This window comes from Corapipo altera, unplaced genomic scaffold (assembly GCF_003945725.1).
Source record: "Corapipo altera isolate COAL_440 unplaced genomic scaffold, ASM394572v1 268, whole genome shotgun sequence".
Classification (NCBI taxonomy): Eukaryota; Metazoa; Chordata; class Aves; order Passeriformes; family Pipridae; genus Corapipo; species Corapipo altera.
The window spans coordinates 8,712,631-8,732,549 of NW_020884901.1; the positions used below are offsets into that span (position 1 = coordinate 8,712,631).

Sequence of the window (19,919 nt, forward strand, 5' to 3'; positions counted from 1 at the left end):
GACAGGGCTTGGAGTGACCTGTTCTAGTGGAAGGTGTCCCTGCCCATGGCAGGGGGTGGAACTGGGTGATATTTAAGGTCCCTTCCAACCCAGACCATTCCGTGATCCTGTGATTTACCAGCTCTCTTTTAAACCACACTGGTTTTCACTATTTCTTGCTTACTCCTTCACACTTTCTCTTTCCCTGGCCTATTCCCTCTCCAGCCTGCTGGCAGGGATCCCATCCTTGCTGCTGGCAGCCTCAGTCACCCTCACTAACCAAACCACGTGTTCTTCTCAGAGCATGACTTTTACCTCTCTGGTGTATCAAGAGCTTCTCCAGACTGTTGTAATAGTCTGTTATTGAAGTGATAAGAGCTGGCTGAATTTTTTATGAATATTTTACAGATGTTCTGGGACATGAGAAAATAGTTTTCTTTCTTTGATCTTATTTTTTAATAACCCAAACCTGAAATGCCTTTCACGAGGAGGTGAGGGAAACCAAACCTTGTTGCTCTCTCACTAAGAAATCTGCAAGTTTCCAGCCTGTTTCTCTACCCAGGGAAAAAGGAGAAGTTTCTGAACATCACTGTGTGTGCACGTAGACATCAGAGAAAGTTTCCATTTTAAAGAGAACTTTCCTGGGGAAAAAAAAATCCGATTTCAACAGTCTGGGTAAATCTAAGTGTCAACATCTCCACAGATGGGTCCTGCCAAGCACTTCCTAAATGGCACTGGAGGAGGGGGCTGCTGCAGAATGGTAGGGAGCAAGCAAGGAATTAGCCTTCCCTGGGATATAGGAGCTATTTCCAGCTGGATATCAGCTTATTCTTCCAGACCTGTTGTTGAGCAGCTCCAGAGGTTGTCCATAGGAGCAGCCCTTCTCATCAGGAGTCTCAGCTGTCAATAAAGAAAGATGATATATTTTTCTTCCAAGTGCAACGAAGTCACAGTTTTTTCAAGAAACAATAACATGCCTTCCTGAAAGCATAAGATGATTTTGGAGAAGAACCCCAGAGAAGACAAACATCCCACTTCAGGCCTGACCCTGCACTCTTTGGTGCAAAAGATGCACGTTGAGCAACCTGCAGCCTGATGTGGATTCTGCTAAAATGCAGAGATGAAGCAACTCTTCAGAGAACCAGAGCCCTTCTTTGGGGTCACTTACTTCTCACCTTCCCTAAAATCCTCTTCCCCTTTGTCTGGGAAAGAAGAAACTGCGGGGCTCCGTCCCCTCTGCCTCTCTCGCTCTCCCCCTGCTTCTCACTTTCACTCCCATTGGTTTCATGTTCCCTCTGCCATGAGGAAAAGCTTTCAAGTCTCTCCAGCCCAGCAGCAGGGTTTATCCTGGTTCCACCCACTGGGACTTTCCTGGCTTCCTTCAGCACTGAGAGAGGGGGGAGGAAAGGAAAAGAAAAAAAAAAAAAAAGCGGTCGGGAGGCAGGGAGCGGGCAGGGAGCGCGGGGAGCCGCGGAGCTCCCGATCCCCGCGCTTGGGTTTCTATTGTAGGCGGCGCATTCCTCGGGAGGGAGGGTGTGTGTGTGTGTCGGTGCCTTCCCACACTCGGGGCAGCTCTTATTTAATGGGGGTCTCCATGCAGGGCAGACGCCAGAGGAGGTTTTGCCGTCCCCAGCTCCCAGCGAGGAAGAGCATCTCGCCCGGCAGGAGCTGCCATGGAGCGCGTGGTCCAGATAACGCCGGAGGCAGCGGCTCCCGGGATCAGCCAAGGCTCTGGGATGCACCTCAGGAAGGATTTGAGGAGGATACGGTGCGCGGTGCTGCTGTGCCTGCTCTCGGTGCTGGTCCTCATGCTGCCCATCGCCTACCTGCTGGTTGGGAACCTGCGAGCGCCCAGCTCCTGCGGCAGCCAGGTAAGGAACTCGCTCCTCATTCCTGCCGGGAGGAGCGTCCTGGCGCCTCCAGGGCTGCCTTTGTTCGGGTCTTTTAATTCTCTTTACGAGTTTCTCGTGATTAAGGGAATGTGTTGAGGCTCGCTGTTACGTTCCTCCTTCCTTACGCTGAGAAAAACCGCCCGGGATAAATCGTATTACTGCTCAGAATTCTGTGATTCTGTGATTCAGACTTTTTAACTAACGGTTCCTGTTCTTGTCTTAATTTCACTGAGGTCGCAGTACAATGCATTAAAACTTTTATTGGCTTGCTGCAGGCAATGCTTCAAAAACCACTAGTTGATGTAAATCAGTGCCTCTCCACTGATTTCAGCCAGATTTTCACACTGTGGCTCATTTTCCTCCCTTCTTTGGGGTTAAATCTGAGACTTCCCCTCCCGGTGTCTGATTTGAGCTGACCAGGCTGTGATGTCAGTGGGTCAGTCACCCATCACTGGGCTGACAGTTCTTGTGTATTATTAATGCAAACTTCTGCAGAGATCTGATCTGAGGCAAGGAGCCTGGCCCTAAATTTCACTCCCTGTTTTTCACTCTCCCTTAAAACTCTCTCTGGATCCAGGGATCTTCTCAGCTCTTCTCCACTGACAGCTGCACTCCCTTTGCTCCCAGCCATGCAAGTTCATGCTATGTTACTTCTAACACTCTTTCATGCTGCTCCATCCCTTCTGGTGCCAGTCTGCAAGTGCCCATTCCCACGGGACACTGTGAATTCAGCAGGACTGTGCCATGTTACCAGGGTGTATATATGTCCAGAGAATTTTACCCTCAGCTCTGAAATCCCCCAGCTAATCAGTGTGCTTGCTAGGAGCTTATTTAGGATAAAAAAGCAGGGTTAGGAAGAGGCTTCAAAGGCAGGTTTCTAACCTTGTTTAGCCTGGGGATGTTTAGGGGGTGTGAGAGCCCTGCAGGGACGTGCCAGCCCCTGGTTGACCCTGAGCTCGTTCCCCAGTGCAGCATCCTCTGTGTTACCTGGTTCTACCCTCGTGCAGCCTCGTGTGGCACCTCTTCTGTCCAACCTGCCAGTTCCTTGCCTGTGTGAAATGTGTTACTGCCACTGCTGTTGAGGCCAGTGGGTGCACACGAGGTGAAGAGTCTCAGCTGCTTGAGGTTGTACAGAGCAGAACAGCTCAGCCTTGAAACAGAGTGAAATAATAACAAAGTGTGAGCTTGTTTGATCAATCTGCTGCGTTCCTGGCTCTTGATGCTGTTGGCAGAGTTAGCAGAGAAAAGTATTTTTACCAGTGGGTTTGGCTTCTTAAGGGGAAAAGCACAACGTCAGCCCCGAGCCCTGCTCCAGCCCGGGCTGCCCTGGTGTTACATCCACTCACGTGCACTCAGTTATCAGCATGTAACGTTCCCACAATGATGTAACGAGCTGATCAGATGACTTAACAACTTCTGTGAGTCCCAGGGAGGAAGAGGAAAGTCCTGGGGCTGGCTGGGTGCCCACTGTGCAGTGGGAGGAGCTGCCCCTCAGCTGGCTCCTGCCTGCTCTCAGTTTTTCATTCATTCTCATGTTTTCTGGCTCTACCATCAGTGTTGTCCAGCAGGAAAGGGCAGATGGGTGGATCTGCCCACCTGTGTGGCTTTGTCTATAAAGTCCCCCAAGAGCCATGTCACACACTGAACCCAGGAGCTCAGTCCTGCCGTTCCAGTCCATGGGAATGCTTCTTGGGAAAATGTCTTTTTGCATCTCCTTCTGCATTTGGAGAGTTAGAACTGGATTGTTAAATGGCCCCTTCCCCATGTGCTCCATTGATAGCCCAGATCAGGACTACTGGGACCAGAGGTGTGTGTCAGGGCTCTCTGTGGCACTGGTTTTGGGGTGTGGGTGCCCTGGGCATACTGGGACCAGTGGGCAGAGCCCAGTTTGCCCCAGATGAGCATTGGTTTGCTGACCCTCACAGCAGAGAGCCCACGGGAGGAATCCTCTCCTTGCTGCAGGACTAGAGCTCAGCCCACACATGCTTGGATTGTCACCTTCTCGTGCTCTGGGGACAGTCCTGGGAGGAGGGAGGGACTCAGCATGTGAGAAGAAAACATAGTAAATTCCTGAGTGAGTTCTTCCTGGAGCAAGGGGAGGAGAAGGGGAGGTTTGTGCAACAGGGGTGTGTTTTTCCTGGCACTCTGCCTGCGGGGTGAGGCAGTTTGGTCATCTCTGCCTCTGTGTGGGTGCACATGGTGTCACCTCCTGCCTCTGAAGGGATGCAAACTCACCTTTCCCCTGGAAATGTCCCTTTCAGGAAAAAGCAGGGCAAGTTATGTCATTACAACATGTGTGAGCCACCAGTTTTCTGTCTCTGTTATGGTACAATGAGTCTTGGATGAATAATTCAAGGTTGATGATGGTTTCCCTGGACACCTTCCAGGCTCACTGCACTGCTCCTTTTGGAAAGAGAAATCACTTTCTTTTATGCTCCAAGACGGAGTGAGGTGAGGAAATAGAGTTCTTTAAATAATAACACATGGCTTGTGTTATTAGCAGAAAAACTATATAAAGGCTCTAGTGGTGCCCTTCCAGAGGAAGGCCCAGGAGTGCTGCTTATCCTTCCCCAAAGGGAAGCCAAGTTTCAGTCTGAGTTCATAAATCTCTCAAAGGAGCAGCTCAGCAGCCAAGAGAATCCCTGGCTGCCTCAGCAACCTGCTCAGCTGACCCAGGAAAGCAGAGCATCCAGTCCCGTGGCCTGGAAACAAACTTGGGTTTATTTTCATGGCATTCTTGGCATGTCAGGACCACAAAGAGAAATTCCAAAGCCTGTCCAAAGGGCTGCATGTGAACCTGTGTGCCACGTCTGTGCCATGGCAGCTTGGCAATGGAGAAGGGAGCTGCTGCAGGGCGGGAGGGGCTTGAAAGTCCCAGCAGCTCCACCTGGATCCCATCCCAAAGGAAGTCAGAAATCTGGCAACAAAGCTCAGAAAAGATCCCCCACATGGGAAAGAGACCCTGAAATGGGTTCCTGATGTGTAGGGATGGAGAAATGCCTGGGGAGGAGCAGGGAGCACTGTCCCTGGATGGGCCCAGGTGTTGGGGTTCCCCTCCCAAGAGCAGCAGTAAAACTCCTGAGTGGCCTCTGCTGCTGGATGAACGTGGTCCTTGTGGGCACAGAAGGCCAAGAGCACATGCCCTGGGTCCAGACTTCCTCTGGGCACTACTGTCCAGCCAAAATGTTCTTATTGAAGCCAGTTTTTACTGGCACTGGACAAGTCCCTGCCAAAAACGCCCAGCCCAGGCCATGCAGCATCTCTGGAGTGAGCAAAACTTGGCTCTATGTACCATCTATGAGCTGTAAAATAGTGTCCTGTGCTAAAACTGGAGTGGATGGAGGTGCTGGGCATGTTTTGTTTATTAATTCCTCTGCCTGAAGTGCCAGCTGCTTTTCCCACACTGTTCTCTGATGGATATCCCCGTTCCTGTCCAGAGGTTCAAGAGCCAAAGCACAGGAACAGGGGATGTTCAGCCCTTCTTTTGGGGTTTAGCAATACCTGAGTATAAATGCACTGGGGCTTTTGGACATTCTTGACACCAAAACCAGCTAGGAGTGGTTTGCACACATGCCCTGAGGGTAACAGCTGCCTGTCCAGGATGTCCATGAGTCAGCTGGAAGGGGGGATTTTCAGCATCACTCAGGGCTGGTTGGTCTCTCCCCAGTAACCAAAGGGAAAATCAAAGCAAGGCTGTGAACTTTTCAGCAAGAAAGGAAAAGAGAGAAAAGCACTAATTGTGTAAAGGACCAATTGTCTCCTGCTGCTTAGCTCTGTTCATCATCAATGTACAACATCTGTGCCTGTTTGGGACAAGTATTATTGACACCTGCTCATTATGTAGCACTGCCTGGTGCCAAAATATTTTCTCTAAGAGATTTCTGTTTTTATCCTTATCAGAAAGCACGATTAGGAATAAAAAGACCAGCCATGGCTTTGCCAACAGCAGGATAACTTCCCACCTTGCAGCACCCTGCTCTATCTGCATCCCACTGTCCTTTAGCATCTGTGAAGGGGCTCCTGCACCTGGAGTTTCCATCTGAATTTCTTTGGAAACAAGTAAATTCAGGTTTAAACAGGACCATTTTGTTACCTTTTACAAACAAGCAGGATTCTTCTCGCTCTCCTTCCCATTTTCCCACCACCTCTGTTTGTATTGCAACATCCAAGTTTATCTGAAGTACGTCAGCAGAAATTAGGCTTCAAGTATGCAAACAGTTCCCCAGAAGTTCCAGACTGAAATGTAGGTTTGTGGTTGATTTGCAGCTCCTTGCAGTACTTAGCACTGCTAGAAAATATGTCACTTGGCAACTCTGTAGGAAGTGTCACACAAATAATGGTGCAAATATACTCATATTTGCATCCATGTGGCTGAAAGCAAGGGCAGAGTGTGAGGGAAATCCTCAGTCCTGATCTTGAGCTTCCCAGTAGGGGAAGGACAAAGTCACCTGGCTGTGACTGTGTCACATCAACAGCACAGACATGTTTGGGCACCACAGCAAGCAGGACCTTGGAGAAAGTCCTCGGGCACAATGAAAGGCCCTGACATCTCCCTGACCACACCACAACTCTCCCTCAGCCCTACCCTGAGCTGTCACACCACCACCTCTGCCAGAGGGCATTTCCAGCACAGCAGGAGTGTGATGCTGCTGGGGTGATGTAGTTGTGTGCAGGTGGGCAAGGCTGTTTTCCTTCTGTGTTTTTTTCCCAACACACTGGAGCAACTACTGCAGAAATTACAGTTTTCTGCAGGAGCACACGGATGTTTACTGCTGATAAAACCTCAGATTAGCTTTGGGTTTACCAGACTAGCCAGTAGCAGCCTGATTCTTCTTCCACAAACATTCTCCTTTCCCCAGCTAATATAAATTATCTATTTTCTACTTCTCCTCTAACATAAATCACCTATTTTCCACTTCTCCTGCGGTATTTGAAGCTGTGTGAGACACAGCCACCAGCAGACAGCTCCAGCATCTCCATACTAATCCTGTTCCAGCCTGCTTATTAAAAATGCATCAAATCCTTTGCTGCAAGCTGGCCAGTGGCAGTTTATTCAGTGTATTTTTGGGAACTGTCCATAAACCAAACCACAGCAATCCTGTAGGCTCTGACAAATGTGATGGGGGTTCCCAACAGCCCCAGGAGTCAGCCCTGACTTGGCTGCACACCCCACACTGGCTGCTCCCTGCTGTGCCCTGAGGTGGCACAGGGGATGCTCCTCACTCCCCAGGGAGCTGGATCCAGAGTCAGCATCCCACAGCAGCCTCCCTTTGGAGCTGGCACGTGGCCATGCCTGGGTGAGAGTCAGGAGGAGCAGCCCTGGCAGGCGTGTGCCAGGCAGGCAGCACAGCCCCTGTGAACTGCTCCACCTCAACGTCAGAGGCACTTGGCAGGGCCCAGGGCCGTGCCCTGCAGGAGGGGGTGATGGGAGTGCTCAGCTCGAGGAGGTAAGAGCTGAGGGAGGATGAGCCACCCTGCCCTCCCCTGGCACAGTGTCAGCGAGCTGCTGAGCTCACCCTCTGCCAGCTGCTCTCTCAGACCTGCTCAGCTCCTCTCTCACGCTGCTCAGCTCCTCTCTGCCTGCCCAGCAGGTCACCCAACATCCAAGGCAGGCCCAAGCAGCACATCCACAGTCTGAAATTACACAGATGCAGGAAGTGGCACTGACTGCCATGGGCCAGTTGACAAGGTGGGGTTGGGTCAAAGGTTGGACTCAGAGGTCTTTTCCAACCTGGCTGACTCTGTGTGTGAAAAGCAGGTGTAGCTGATACACCTCAGTTAGTCTGTTATGGATGAACCTTCATGCCAGTAAAGGCTCAGACCTGCCAAGTCTTGAGACAGGGGAGCATTGCCCACGTTGCTCTGCTTGCTCTGTCTGGATTGAGGGACAGGAGGCTCTGAGCAGCAGAGGAGCTCCAGCAGTGCTGGGTGGACTCACCATCCCAGAGGAGGGTTGGCAATGCCTGATTCCCACTGCCCACTCTGCTGGGCTTCTCCCAGTTTTGCCAAGGGCTCATCCAGACTGGAGTTTAACAAATCCCCCCCCAGGAGCCAAGGTCCTGTCTCAGGTACCCTTTCAGAGGTGCAGTTTCAAATCTACAGCAGAAATCTCTTGCAGTGAAGCAAAGCCTTGTCAGGGCTCCTCACTTTTCATTAAAGCTCTTGGTGAATTCTCTGACTTGCTGTAGCACATTCCATTTTCTGGGATAACTCAGACAAGCCCCTCTGTGGAGGTTCCTCCTGGAGCCCTGAGCTAACTGCTGGTAAATCTCTCCTGCAGGTCCCAGAGGAGAGGGGCTCCCTCTTTCTGAAGCAACGGGCAGTAGATGGTAAGTTTACCAGACCTTTCCCCCATCCCTGCACCTTTGGATACAATCCAAGAATGCTGCTGCCTCCTGCTCTCACCTCCCTAATCCCTCCCTCCAAACAACCAGGGCAGCCAGAGGCAAACGTGAGTGACAAGATGTAGGGGGGTAATTGGGGGCATAGTGGGTGAGCACATCTAACCCCAGGGCTGTGCTCTGTCTGTGCAGGCACAGACCTCCCCTGCAGCTCTGTGGGATCAGTGTGGTCCCCTGAAAATGCAAAAGCAGGAATTTGGGAGCCTCTGCTTGCCAAAATCTCATCCATGTTCACCCTCCGGCAGCTCTGACAAACTCACTCACTGCAAAGGGATTTTGTCACCTCAGTGGTGTCAATAAGAGATCACAGCAAATAACTCCTGACTCCCCGTGGAAATGGAAAGGGCCTGCACACCATTTCCTTGGTGTCATCATCACCACTCACATCTTGTTGACTTAGGAAAAGGTTCTTCCCCCAGAGGGTGGTTGGCACTGACCAGGCTCCCCAGGGCAGTGGGCACAGCCCCAAGGCTGCCAGAGCTCCAGGAGGGTTTGGACAAGGCTCTGAGGGCCAGGGTGGGATTGCTGGGGTGTCCTGTGCAGGGCCAGCAGTTGGAGACTTGGCCCTGCACAGTTCTATGGCTTGAAAAGCAGCAAACAGCCTTACACCTCTTTTTTTCCCTCTCCCTCAGTTACAGACACAATTTCCAGTGCAGAGAAGCCCCGAGCTCACCTGACAGGTAAATTCGTTCCAAACTGAAGCCTTTCCTAGGGGGGTCTTACAGATGTTGTGGTGCAATAACCTTGTTCTGCATGGATCTGATAGGATCAGGTGTTGCAGGAAAGGGAAAAATAATCATCAGCTTTGCCTTGCTGATGATGACAGACTGAGTGCAGGCTGTGCCTGTAGGAAAGGGCCCACAAGGGAGGTAAAGGACAGAAATGTCACCACTTTTCCAAGCTGTTTCTTCCATTGAATGAGCAGCTCTTGAAACTGAGCTTAAATAAGTGCCTGATATCCCAGAGATCTGCTGAATCCCCTGAAAAAGGCAGGGGAAGGAGCTCAAGTGAGCCCTCGTGGAGCAGTGAATTGGCAAGAACTACCAGATTCGTAGCATAATCAGGTCAAATAAGGTCAGGTTTAGACTTTATTTTTCTGCAAGGCCTGACTTGGGTCACACACACCATATTCCCATCAAATCCCCCCCTTTTCCAGTGAGATCATCTCTAACACACATCAGAGCAAGCAAAGGGAGGATAATGCCAAGTTGAACCCTCCAACCCTTTCTCTTGTATTGGGAAGGTGGTATCACAAAGCCCTATTGCAGGGTGGGCTGTCATGTCTTTCTAAGGGGCTTCCAGGCTTTTCCAAAGGGCTGCCATGCCTTTCCAAAGGGATTCCATGCCTTTCTGAGGGGCTGCCAGCATCTGCAAGGTTCCCATCTCCCCACCTCAGCCTTGAGGGCTGTCACTGCCCTGAGACATCCCTCAGCTCCATCCTCACCAGCTCAACCCACCTGGAAAATTCAGGCATTAGCAGAGAAGAGAGGAAAGTGCTGGAGGATTTTCCAGCTGACCTGAGGCAATTTATACCTCCCTAAAGTCCAGCTCAGTGCAGAGACTTCCCTAAGCCCCTGAGTGTTGCCCCAGGGTGCCCTGTCCAACCTGAAGTAGGACATGGTGTGATCCTTCACACAAACCCACCTCCAGGGTTCAATCCATCAGGAGTTCAGGGCTGATTCCTTTCCCAGTATAGTTTTCTTTCCCTAACCCACAAGTTCCTTCCTGATGGTCCCCACCCCTTTGTCACAGGGCATTTCCAGAGCTCCAAAACCAACCTGGCCTTGCCCAAAATCCCATCTTTGCTCAAGTGCACGTTTGCAGGAGCACAAGGACCACGACTGCTCCGGTTTCCAAGGGGGACTCTGTGGCAGAAGAGGCTCAGAGGCTCCTGGTGCAGTGACCCAGAGGAGCAGCCAATCACTGCTCTGCTCAGGGGGACTCCCCTGGGTTGCACAAAAGCCCAGTTGCCACAGGGAAGCACCCAACAGTTTCTTTCAAGTTTCCTCAGGCCCCATATTGGCCAAAATTCCTTCAGCACCATTCCCAAGCAGCCTCCCTGGCATTGATCCCATCCTCTCCACCTGGTCTTGTGACATGGTCACACTTGGCCACAGCCAGGAGCACAAAATAAGACAATTAAGGGGATTTTATGTCTCCTTTCTGTGCAGAAAACCCACACCCAACCCGCTGTGCTGTGTAGGCATCAGGGAATCCAATATCCATGGATTTGTCTTTGACCTTTTCTTAGCCCAAACGTATTTCTGGTGCTGTACCCCGTGACAATGAGTTTCCAAGCTTAACAGCACGTTGTATTTCCTGTTATATTCAACAGAATTTAACAGAAAACATTTCCTGTTATATTCAGCTTTTGTGAGCAATAATTTATTGGGTTCCACCCTGGTTTTCTTTTTCAGAAATCACGACTTGTCCTAGAAAGAGTAAAAGGAATAATTATTCTCCTGCTCTTTGTTACATTCCTGCAGCTCAGGTATCATTCTCAAAGAGAAAGTGGGAGACTACAAACCCTTACCTGTAGGAAATCTTCTCCAAATCTCCCTTCAGTCTGTAATTTTCTAGTTTTAGGGACATATTTCTGAAGGTGAAAGCAGAGGAGTGAGAGGAATGAGAAGTAGCCAGAGCACTTCCATGGGAATGTGCCACTGAATTGGCATCAATAACTCAATATTTTGGTCTCTGTTCTTTATAATGAATTTTCCACCTGCTCTCTTTAACACCCACTGAGCATTTTGAGCTTATCCAAACTGACATCAAGGTCTCCCCTCCCTGGGTGGTTGTAACTTGTGAGGAATGGCAGGAGCCATGGGAATACCCAGCTCAGGCTCTTCTCCATCCACATTGATGAGATCCTTGGTTCTGACTGCTCCATCCCTGCCATCACCCCCTCTCCACTTATCTGGTTGCACTTTGGGTCAGGATGAAGACCAGCAACTCTTCCTTCTTGTCCCCAGCCTGTGGCTCAGCTGGGTGACCTGTGCTGTAGAAATTCCAGTGGGTTCCTGGCTCACACTCACCATGTGCAGTGGTACCCAAGCACATCATGAAATCTGGGGAGAGCATCACCTTCCATTCCAAAGCATCTTTTAAGGGCTGTGTTAAGTTCTCAGGGCATGAATTTGAGCAGCAGAAACCCTGCAGCTGCAGGATTTTGCTCTGCACATTGTACAAGGTTCAGACTCAAATCTCTTGCTGAGCCTCAGAGCACAGAGTTCAGGGTTAGACTCTCACACTGGGGAGGGCTCAGAGTTGTAGAAACCCTCCAAGTTCACTATGCCACAAAATACACCCCAAATCTGACAAGCAACAGGAATTCTCCAGCCAGAGACTAAAGCAAAAGGGATTTGGGGACAGGAGAAATAAGGGATGCCAGAACTTTATAGCAGAAGGACCTGTAGTAATGAATCCCTTATTAAAAGCAGATTTTACTTACCTCAAGAATCAGCACAACAGGTATGTTTGCAGGAAGTGTAGTTCCATAATTTATGAAATCAATAAATAAATGGCAAGTGCAAAGTAAAAGTGCTACTAGAAAAGGATCTTTATTGTATTCAAAGGCACTTGGACATGTATTTCAATATTACATTCAACTTGAGTATGTATTGTACCACTTGAACATGTATTTTTCCTCTTGACCAGTGTTGAAAGAACGGGGAAAATTAACTAACTTGAAAATAGAGAGCTTCAATAGAGTGAGATTTATGCTAAAAAAAGGAGGTTGTAACTGTTAAACTTGCCTAATTCTCGAAGTTTTGAAATCATGTACTTCATCTGAGCTCCTCTTAGTTATAAAGAACACTGAGGAATTGTGTGTCATTGACATCTGAAACGTGTCATCTGCACAGACAGGAATATTTCATAGGCAGCTTCTCCTCCATTCCCCCCCTCCCCCCCAAAATTCCCAAAATGGAAAAGAGCTCAGGACATTTTCTGGAAATATTCTGATCCTTCCTATCTCAAACAAATTCTTCTCTGCTGTGAGTTTCTCCCTGATGTGTTACCCCAAGCTCCTGTAAATCTTAGACTGACTCCAAGCTCCTTGAGCTCCTGCCAGGACTCAGATCAGCCCCTGACACCCAGAGGTGGATGAGGAGGAAGGCAGACCATGACTACTTTCTCTTTTACTTTCTTTTATTCCTCTCTTGTGTATCAGGCAAAGTTCCATTGGTTCTAAACATCATAGTCCTTACAATACTTCCATAATTTAGCTTGGCTTGCTCCCACAATCCCTGTGGGTGTTCCCACACACAGAAGCACTCTCCCTTTGTTCTTTGCCTCCTGGGGAAAGATCAGAAAGATTTGATACTTCAGCAGCACTGACAGACAGGCTGGAAAAAAAGGACATTATTCTGTTGTGGTACTCAGAGAATATGCAAGGAATTGCTCTCCCAACACCTTCTGGGCTCCTTATGGATTATTTACTGCTAGACAAGAGAGGGAATGGATGCCCCTGGGAGCTGAGAACATTCCTTCTCCTGAATCTCATCTCGCCCAGGATAAACCTAATGGTTATTGCCAAGGGATCTTCAAAGCCTTCCCTTCCCTGTATGCTGTTTGTCTCCCTGCCCATGCACAAACCCCCCTCCCCCAAATACAGAATCAAAACTAACTTTAAACAATAACTCAAGCTCATTAAAAAGGTCTCAGTTCCGGAAAATCAGTTCCCTCAGTCATTCTCAACATTCCTCATTGATTCTCCAGGTTCATTTTAACACCTGGCAGGATCTTGATGGGTTTTATCCTCTTCCTTTCCACTGCCTGTGTTTTACCACAACAGTTGATGTTTTACCACGATTTTATGTGGCAGCCAATAAAGAGCAGAGACAACTCTTGCTTCCCTGCAGAAAAATGTGCAAGTGCCGAGGTTTGTTCTCCTGGCTGTGGTGTGAGAGACATTTAAGTGGTGGAGGAAAGGTGAAGGGAATAGGGCAGCAATTCCCTGACTGTTCCCCTAAGAGTCTGCAGCCTGGGGAGCATCCTCAGCTTGGATCAGCTGATGCTGGGGTCTGGATTAGAGCTCTGCTTGTAATCAGCTACCAACAAGACTGAGAAAAAACCTGGAGGAATGTTGAGGCTGACACCAAGCTTAGGGGTTTGTCCCAGCAAAAGACAAAAATGGTTTTAAACATAATGTGCTGCTTCAAAATCGGGCCTCTTGATGCACAGTGGGGTCTTCTGAGCTTTGGGTAAAATCAAATGGCACAAAGGCAAATCTACAGCAAAAGATTTGGTTGAGAGCACTCAGGAGGAAAAGCTTGAGGATGAGAAAGCTCAAACTCCCCTCAGGGAGCAACTTGGCTGGAAGAGAAGCTCAGGTGTGTCAGAGCTTGGTGACACATTGTGGGGATCATTGTGGACACTCTGCCAGCACAGTAGTGCCTGAGAAACATCATTGCAGCCCATCCTTGATGAAGGAAATGATGCTTTAGCATTTCTTCTGACTGTCCCTAAACATTAGGTACAGCCACGGCACCCATGTGTCCAACTGCCCCAGTGCTAGTTTCACTAAAGGACACGGGTTTTACTCTGTAAATGGGTCAGACAGCAAGGTAAAGCCACCCCAGTGCCAGAGACTCAGAGACTCAGAGACTCATTGTCCTTTAGGAAGGACAATCCCACCTTTTTGTGTCTGACCCACAACCAGGACCCCAGGCACAACATATCCCTTCAGGCACCTCTTCCAAAGCATCCTTGGCTTTCCCTCCTGATTGCTCTGGTCTGGGCACCCTGTGATGCTCACACTGAGCTTAGTGTTCTGTCCCAGCAAAGCATTTTAAAAAAGAGATAAAAATGGTTTTAAACATAATGTGCTGCTTCAAAATTAGGCCTCTTGATGCACAGTGGGGTCTTCTGAGCTTTAGGTAAAATCAAATGACACAAAGGCAAATCTACAGTAAAAGATTTGATTGGGAGCACTCAGGAGGAAAAGCTTGAGGATGAGAAAGCTCAAATCCCCTTCAGGGAGCAACTTGGCTGGAAGAGAAGTTCAAGTGTCTCAGAGCTTGGCGATACATTGTGGGCATTCTGCCAGCACAGTAGGGGGGTCTTCTGAGCTTTTGGTAAAATCAAATGACATTGGGAAACCCAGTGAGCACCCCTGGAAATCCCACTGCACAGTCAGCCTGCAGCCGATTCAAGCTGTGAAATAAGAACATTTCTGTCCTTATTTTGATCACCCTGTTTGATCTGTGTCCAGTTCTGGGCCCCTCAGTTCAGGAAGGATATTGAGGTCCTGGAGCATGTCCAGAGAAGAGCAACAAGGCTGGTGAAGGGACTAAAGCACAAGTCCTATGAGGAGAGGCTGAGGGAGCTGGGGCTGTTCAGCCTGGAGAAGAGGAGGCTCAGGGGAGACCTCCTCACTCTCTGCAACTCCCTGACAGGAGGGGGGAGCCGGGGGGGTTGGTCTCTTTTCCCAGGCAACCATCAGCAAGACAAGAGAGCATGGTCTTAAGCTGTGCCAGGGGAGGTTTAGGTTGGAGATTAGGAAGAATTTCTTTCCAGAGAGGGTGCTCAGCCATTGGAATGGGCTGCCCAGGGAAGGGGTGGATTCTCCGTCCCTGGAGGTTTTTAAGATGAGACTGGATGTGGCATCAGTGCCATGGGCTGGGAACCACAGCGGGGTTGGATCAAGGGTTGGACTGGATGATCTCGTAGGTCCCTTCCAACCCAGCTGATTCCACGATTCTATGATTCTGTGATCTCCTCACCCCCTGGAGCAGAGATGTTCATCCAGCAGCACAGCCCTGGCTGCAGTGACCTAACCCACCTCCTCTCCCTCTCTCTTCCTCCCACAGTGAAGAAACAAGACCCCATCAGCGCCGTGGGGAACCACCTGCCCATCCTGCAGTGGGAAGACAAGCGAGGCTTGGCCTTTACCAAGAACAACCTGAATTATTCCAGCAACGCTCTGGTGATTCCTGTGTCTGGGGACTACTATGTCTATGCTCAGGTCACGTTCCGAGGGCTCATCGAGAGCCCCAACAAACACATTTCTGTCACTGAGATCATCACCAAGGTCACTGACAGTTACCCTGAGCCCACCCAGCTGCTGACAGGCACCAAGACCCTCAGTGAGAACTGGAATGGCTGGTACCAGCCCATTTATCTGGGGGCTGTGGTCTCCTTGGAAGTGGGGGACAAGCTGATGGTCAACGTCAGCGACATCAAGCTGGTGGATTACACCAAGGAGCACAAAACCTTCTTTGGGGCCTTTTTGCTGTAGGTCTCTGCCAGCAGCTGGGGAGGTTTTCCCTTCAGGGCCTTGGGGGGACCTCGTTGGACTTTGGCTTTGTTGGGTGTGCGTTGGGGTGCGATTCCTGCTGTTGTCCCTCCTCTGTACCACCGCCCCCCTGCAGCTCACTGGAGCCTTCATTTAATGGGTAGGGAAAGCTGAAGCTGCAGGTTGAACTGAAATAACATCCCCTCCCAAAAAAAAAAAGAAACCACCAAAAAAAACCCCCAAAACAACCAACCAACCAAAAAAACCCAAAACCAAAAGAAACAAACAAAAAAACCCAAAACAAACAAAAGAAACCCCTGAAAACAAAATCCCCCAAACAAACAAACCAAAAGAAAAAGAAAACCAAAAAACACAAAACCAAACCAAACCAAACCAAAAAAAAAACCAAACAACCAAAAAAAAAAAAAAAAAAAAAAAACAAAGAGAAAAATGAAAGTCTGATCAGAGGAAAAAAAATGTACTTTTGAGAGTAAAATTTGAAAGTTCTTCAAAACTTTGTAAGCTAAGGGGGAACAGTTGATACCTGTGGGGAGGAATGTTGATCTGGAATATTGCAGCTAAGCTACATCTCTATTTCCACCTCCAATGTCCAATTTCCTCAACTCCGAAACAAAAAGTGTTTTGAACTTTCTCCAGCACTTCCAGTATAGTTTTGCATGACCCTTCTTCAGATTCTCGGTTCTAAAAGGTAATGACTTTTCGTAATTTCCTTATGAACAGATTCAGCACTTTGCACTAACATAAAGCTCAGGCGAATTATTAACTGCTTAATTAATCCCTTCCGACTTCCCTGTAAAGTAGATTAAAATTATATCTCGTGGTTTGCAGCAGCTACTTGAAATTTTTGGTTTTTCCCCCAAAAAAAAAATTGTTTACAGTTTTCTAAATCAACACTCAGCCTCAAAATGTTACGTGAAAGATGTAGGGAACACACACCAACAGTGTGAAAGTGGCATCTCCCCTCCAGGTCCTAATACTAGGAGAGAGACACGCAGCAAAGTGTTGCACACTTTTAAATCAGCCACTGAAATTTGGAGGGAAAACCTCTGCCATATTTTGCTTTCTCTCATGTTTAATGCCTAAAGAAATCTTGGTGCTTCCCCTTGTGCAACCATTGCCAGCGGTGCTGCCCTGACCTCAAGGGACTCCCTGGGTGAAGGTTGACCACCAACTGTCCCTCCACAGGGTCAGAGGATGCAAAGACACCGTCCTGGTGTGCCCTGGGCAGGTGTGGAGCTCAGGAGTGTCTCACTTCCAACCTTGTTTATTTGCATAGTCCTCGCTGTCCCTCAGGGAAACTCCCCAGCTTTCCCTCTGCTCCTGCAGCAAAACCCAGCCCTGGCAATGACTCATGTTCTCAGAGATCTGGACTTTCAGTGGCCATTCTTACAGTGGCCACCCTCCTTAAAACTGAACAGCTAAAAACAGGGGACTTCAATTTAACAGCATCTTCTGAAGCAGGGATCTCTATTTACCCAGGCTGTGATGGTCCAACTGCCACTGGAGTCAACCAAAGGAATCCTATTGATTTTAGAGCATGTCCCAAACACATTTGACTGTGATATTTAGATGAATATATGGGCTGAATACAACTTCCAGGAGGTCTCACAGCCCAGCACCCACCACCCAGCTGCTCTGAGACTTCCAGGCTTCACCCTCTGCAACTCTTTCCTGCCTCTCATCTCATGGGATTTCCTCCAGTTTTCCACTTCTTGGCCAGAAATGACAGCAAGGCTTGATTTCCTAAACTGATATTCCTGCTCCAAGTGTTTGTGGAGCCCAAATTCACACCATTAGTGTAGCACTGGGGATGGGGGTTGTAGCTGAGGGGCTGAACTGGGCAGAGAAGCTCTTTAGTGGAGACAGCCCAGTTGTAAAAACCATTTGTGATCCTGCAGGCAGCAGTGCCACCAGGCTGCTTTGCCCAGGCAGGTCTCCCCCCAGCAGGAGACGATTTTTTCCCATATAAAGATCTGTTTGAGCTGACAAGGAAAAGCCCCAGTGCAGCTGAAACACAGAGCAGAGAGAAAAGCGAAGGCTGGGAGTGGAAGGAGGAGCAGAGCAGGAGGTGGGAAGGTCCAGCCAACACCAGATTTCTGCCTCTTCATGGCTTAGTGCAAGCACCTAAGGTGAAAACTACCAGGTCTTTTATGTAGTAAATCATCTAAAAAAAAAAAGCTTTTTGGCCATCCTTCCCTATTCTGGATCCCAGATTTGCAGTCCTGCACTCTTTTATCCACCCTGAGTCAGCACTAAACACATCCCAGCAGCCAGGAGAACATCCTTACTGGCCTCCTTTCCTCAGCAAGTGTCTGTTTTGCTTCCAGATTCTCCTCGAGTCATTGTGGGTCCAGTGGGAGACTTTCACAACGTCCCTGCATCCAAACCTCAGCACAGTTTGGTTTCCCATCCTTTCTCCGACTTGTCCTTCATTTCCTTTCTCCCACAGGCACCTTCCTGCCTGCTTGGCCCTGTCCTGTGTGGACATCTCCTTATCCAAATGCCATTTCCTACAGGAAACTTCTCTCTTAGAGTCACCCCAGTGACTTCTCAGCATAGGCTCAGGTGGCAGAAAATAAAGGTAATGATCCCACAACCCCTCCTGGCCAGAGGATCCTCTTAGCCCTTTATTAGCCAGATTCACTTCCATCTTTGAGTCCTCATTCCCATGTTTCCTCCAGCTGTTCAGCCCCTGTTTTCAGTCTCAAACAGGAGCAGTTATTCCCTGTGTATCCCTTCAGAGCCCAGCACACACGACCTGCCCTTGTTCCTTCTCAGAAAGGCTGTTTGATCATCCAGCTCCTCAGCTGGGCTGTTCTCACTGCTCAGAGACCCCCCACCCCATGATCAAATCTGGAGAAAAATCCCTACAAAATTATTCTCTGGGAAACCCTAAGACTTTCCACATCTCAGATTCTCTGAAGTTTCTCTCAACATGCCGTGTTAAAACCTTCTGAGTTTCTCATCCCTCAGCTGTGTGCCCAAAATGGGATCTGAACTCACGAAAACACAAAATCTGCAGCTCTTGCAGAGCACACAAAACAGTGTGGTCAATCTCAGAAAGGGAAGATTTAAAAGTGACCTGTCCAGGACAGGTGATTCCCAGGAAATAGGCAGGAAAACTTCTGTGAAGTGCTATATTGGATGAATTTGGTTTATCCTTGGAGAAAATTAGAGTGGAAATTCTATTTATTCCGAGTTACAGTAATTCAGAAAGCTCTTTTTTTTTCTATAAATGAGGTGGTGTAGCATTTTTCTGAGGGCACAATCCAGTTCTGGTAGGCTTGGACAGCAGAATTCCATAAAAACTGTATCCAAAGTCATCATCAGCTAATCCTGGTGTGCTGAGTGATGGGGAATGTGAGGGCTCAGGGAGAGCAGTGGTGGATGCAGCACTTGGCATTCTATGGGATATGTACACATGTATACCCAGACATGTATATTTGTGTGTATTCCATAGAAATTCCACAAGCCCATTGCAATAATCAGCCTTTTTTAGCACAAAGCACATTATTTGTGCTCTCTGTACACTAACAATGAACTTCACCAGCAAATTTGTTTCTGTTGCAGCTCCCTTACAGGTGTGACTCTCTCAGTTCACTGCCCATGGCACAGAAATATTTATTTTAGTCCAATTAGAATAGTTTTATTTCAGTCCAATTTAACCCTGTTACACACACCAGCTTTTAGCACATTTAGCACAATTTATATGGCATAAAATAACATATTTGGCATTACTTGTTTTAAAGTGATGCAGGAATATTAATCCCCACATCTCCCCCAGTGGAAATTTTCTCCCTTTTCCTCCCCTTCTCATTGCTAATAATGTTTGTGGAACAGCATCAAATATAATAAGTATTCAGGGGCTGATTCTGGCCCAGATATTCCTCCACAGAAATCAATGGCATGAAGTCAGAGTAAAAATAACTTAAAATAAGACAAAGGTCAAGCTAAAAGTGAAATATCTCCAACAGACTGAACCCAAACTGTGGATTCTCACTTGGTTTTTTTTAAATCCAAATAAGGACACAAGTGTTCTCAGAAATTTGTGTTTATTGGATTAGAAAATGTTGTTTAATGTAAAGCATTTCTGGAGGTGTGAAATGTCTCTGCATCAGCTTTGTCAAGTTAGGGAGAAGCTGATGAAATCTGGTCATGGGAACCAGTGACCTTGAAATCTGGGGTCAAACTGACCATGTGACTTGTTTTAGGTGGTTTTGAAACTAAAACCATTATGAGAAAAAAAATTGAAGCTGGAGAAAAAGGGTGAAATTAGCAGCTTGGGCTAAAGGAGGTGAAATATGTGATTTCAGGGTTTGACTCTTCCATTTCTTAGCAAGAAAAAATGAAAGCACTTTTCAGAACAAAACCATTGAAAGAAGAAATATC

General features: G+C 48.3%; 1 protein-coding gene across 1 annotated transcript; it reads left to right on the top strand.

Annotated features, from left to right (window-relative positions):
• The first annotated feature begins 1,433 nt into the window (after nt 1–1,433).
• On the top strand, nt 1,434–15,731 carry TNFSF15 (TNF superfamily member 15). Its single transcript, XM_027650357.1, has 4 exons — nt 1,434–1,850; nt 8,152–8,200; nt 8,905–8,952; nt 15,085–15,731. The coding sequence occupies exons 1-4, from the start codon at nt 1,653–1,655 to the stop codon at nt 15,510–15,512; spliced, it is 723 nt and encodes a 240-aa protein (XP_027506158.1). The 5' UTR covers nt 1,434–1,652; the 3' UTR covers nt 15,513–15,731.
• Nucleotides 15,732–19,919: the final 4,188 nt, after the last annotated feature.

Coding starts and splice junctions, on each gene's coding strand:
- TNFSF15 (XM_027650357.1), top strand. CDS start 1,653: ATGGAGCGCGTGGTCCAGATAACGCCGGAGGCAGCGGCTCCCGGGATC. Junction 1,851..8,151: donor CCAGCTCCTGCGGCAGCCAG/GTAAGGAACTCG, acceptor TCTCTCCTGCAG/GTCCCAGAGGAGAGGGGCTC. Junction 8,953..15,084: donor GCCCCGAGCTCACCTGACAG/GTAAATTCGTTC, acceptor TTCCTCCCACAG/TGAAGAAACAAGACCCCATC.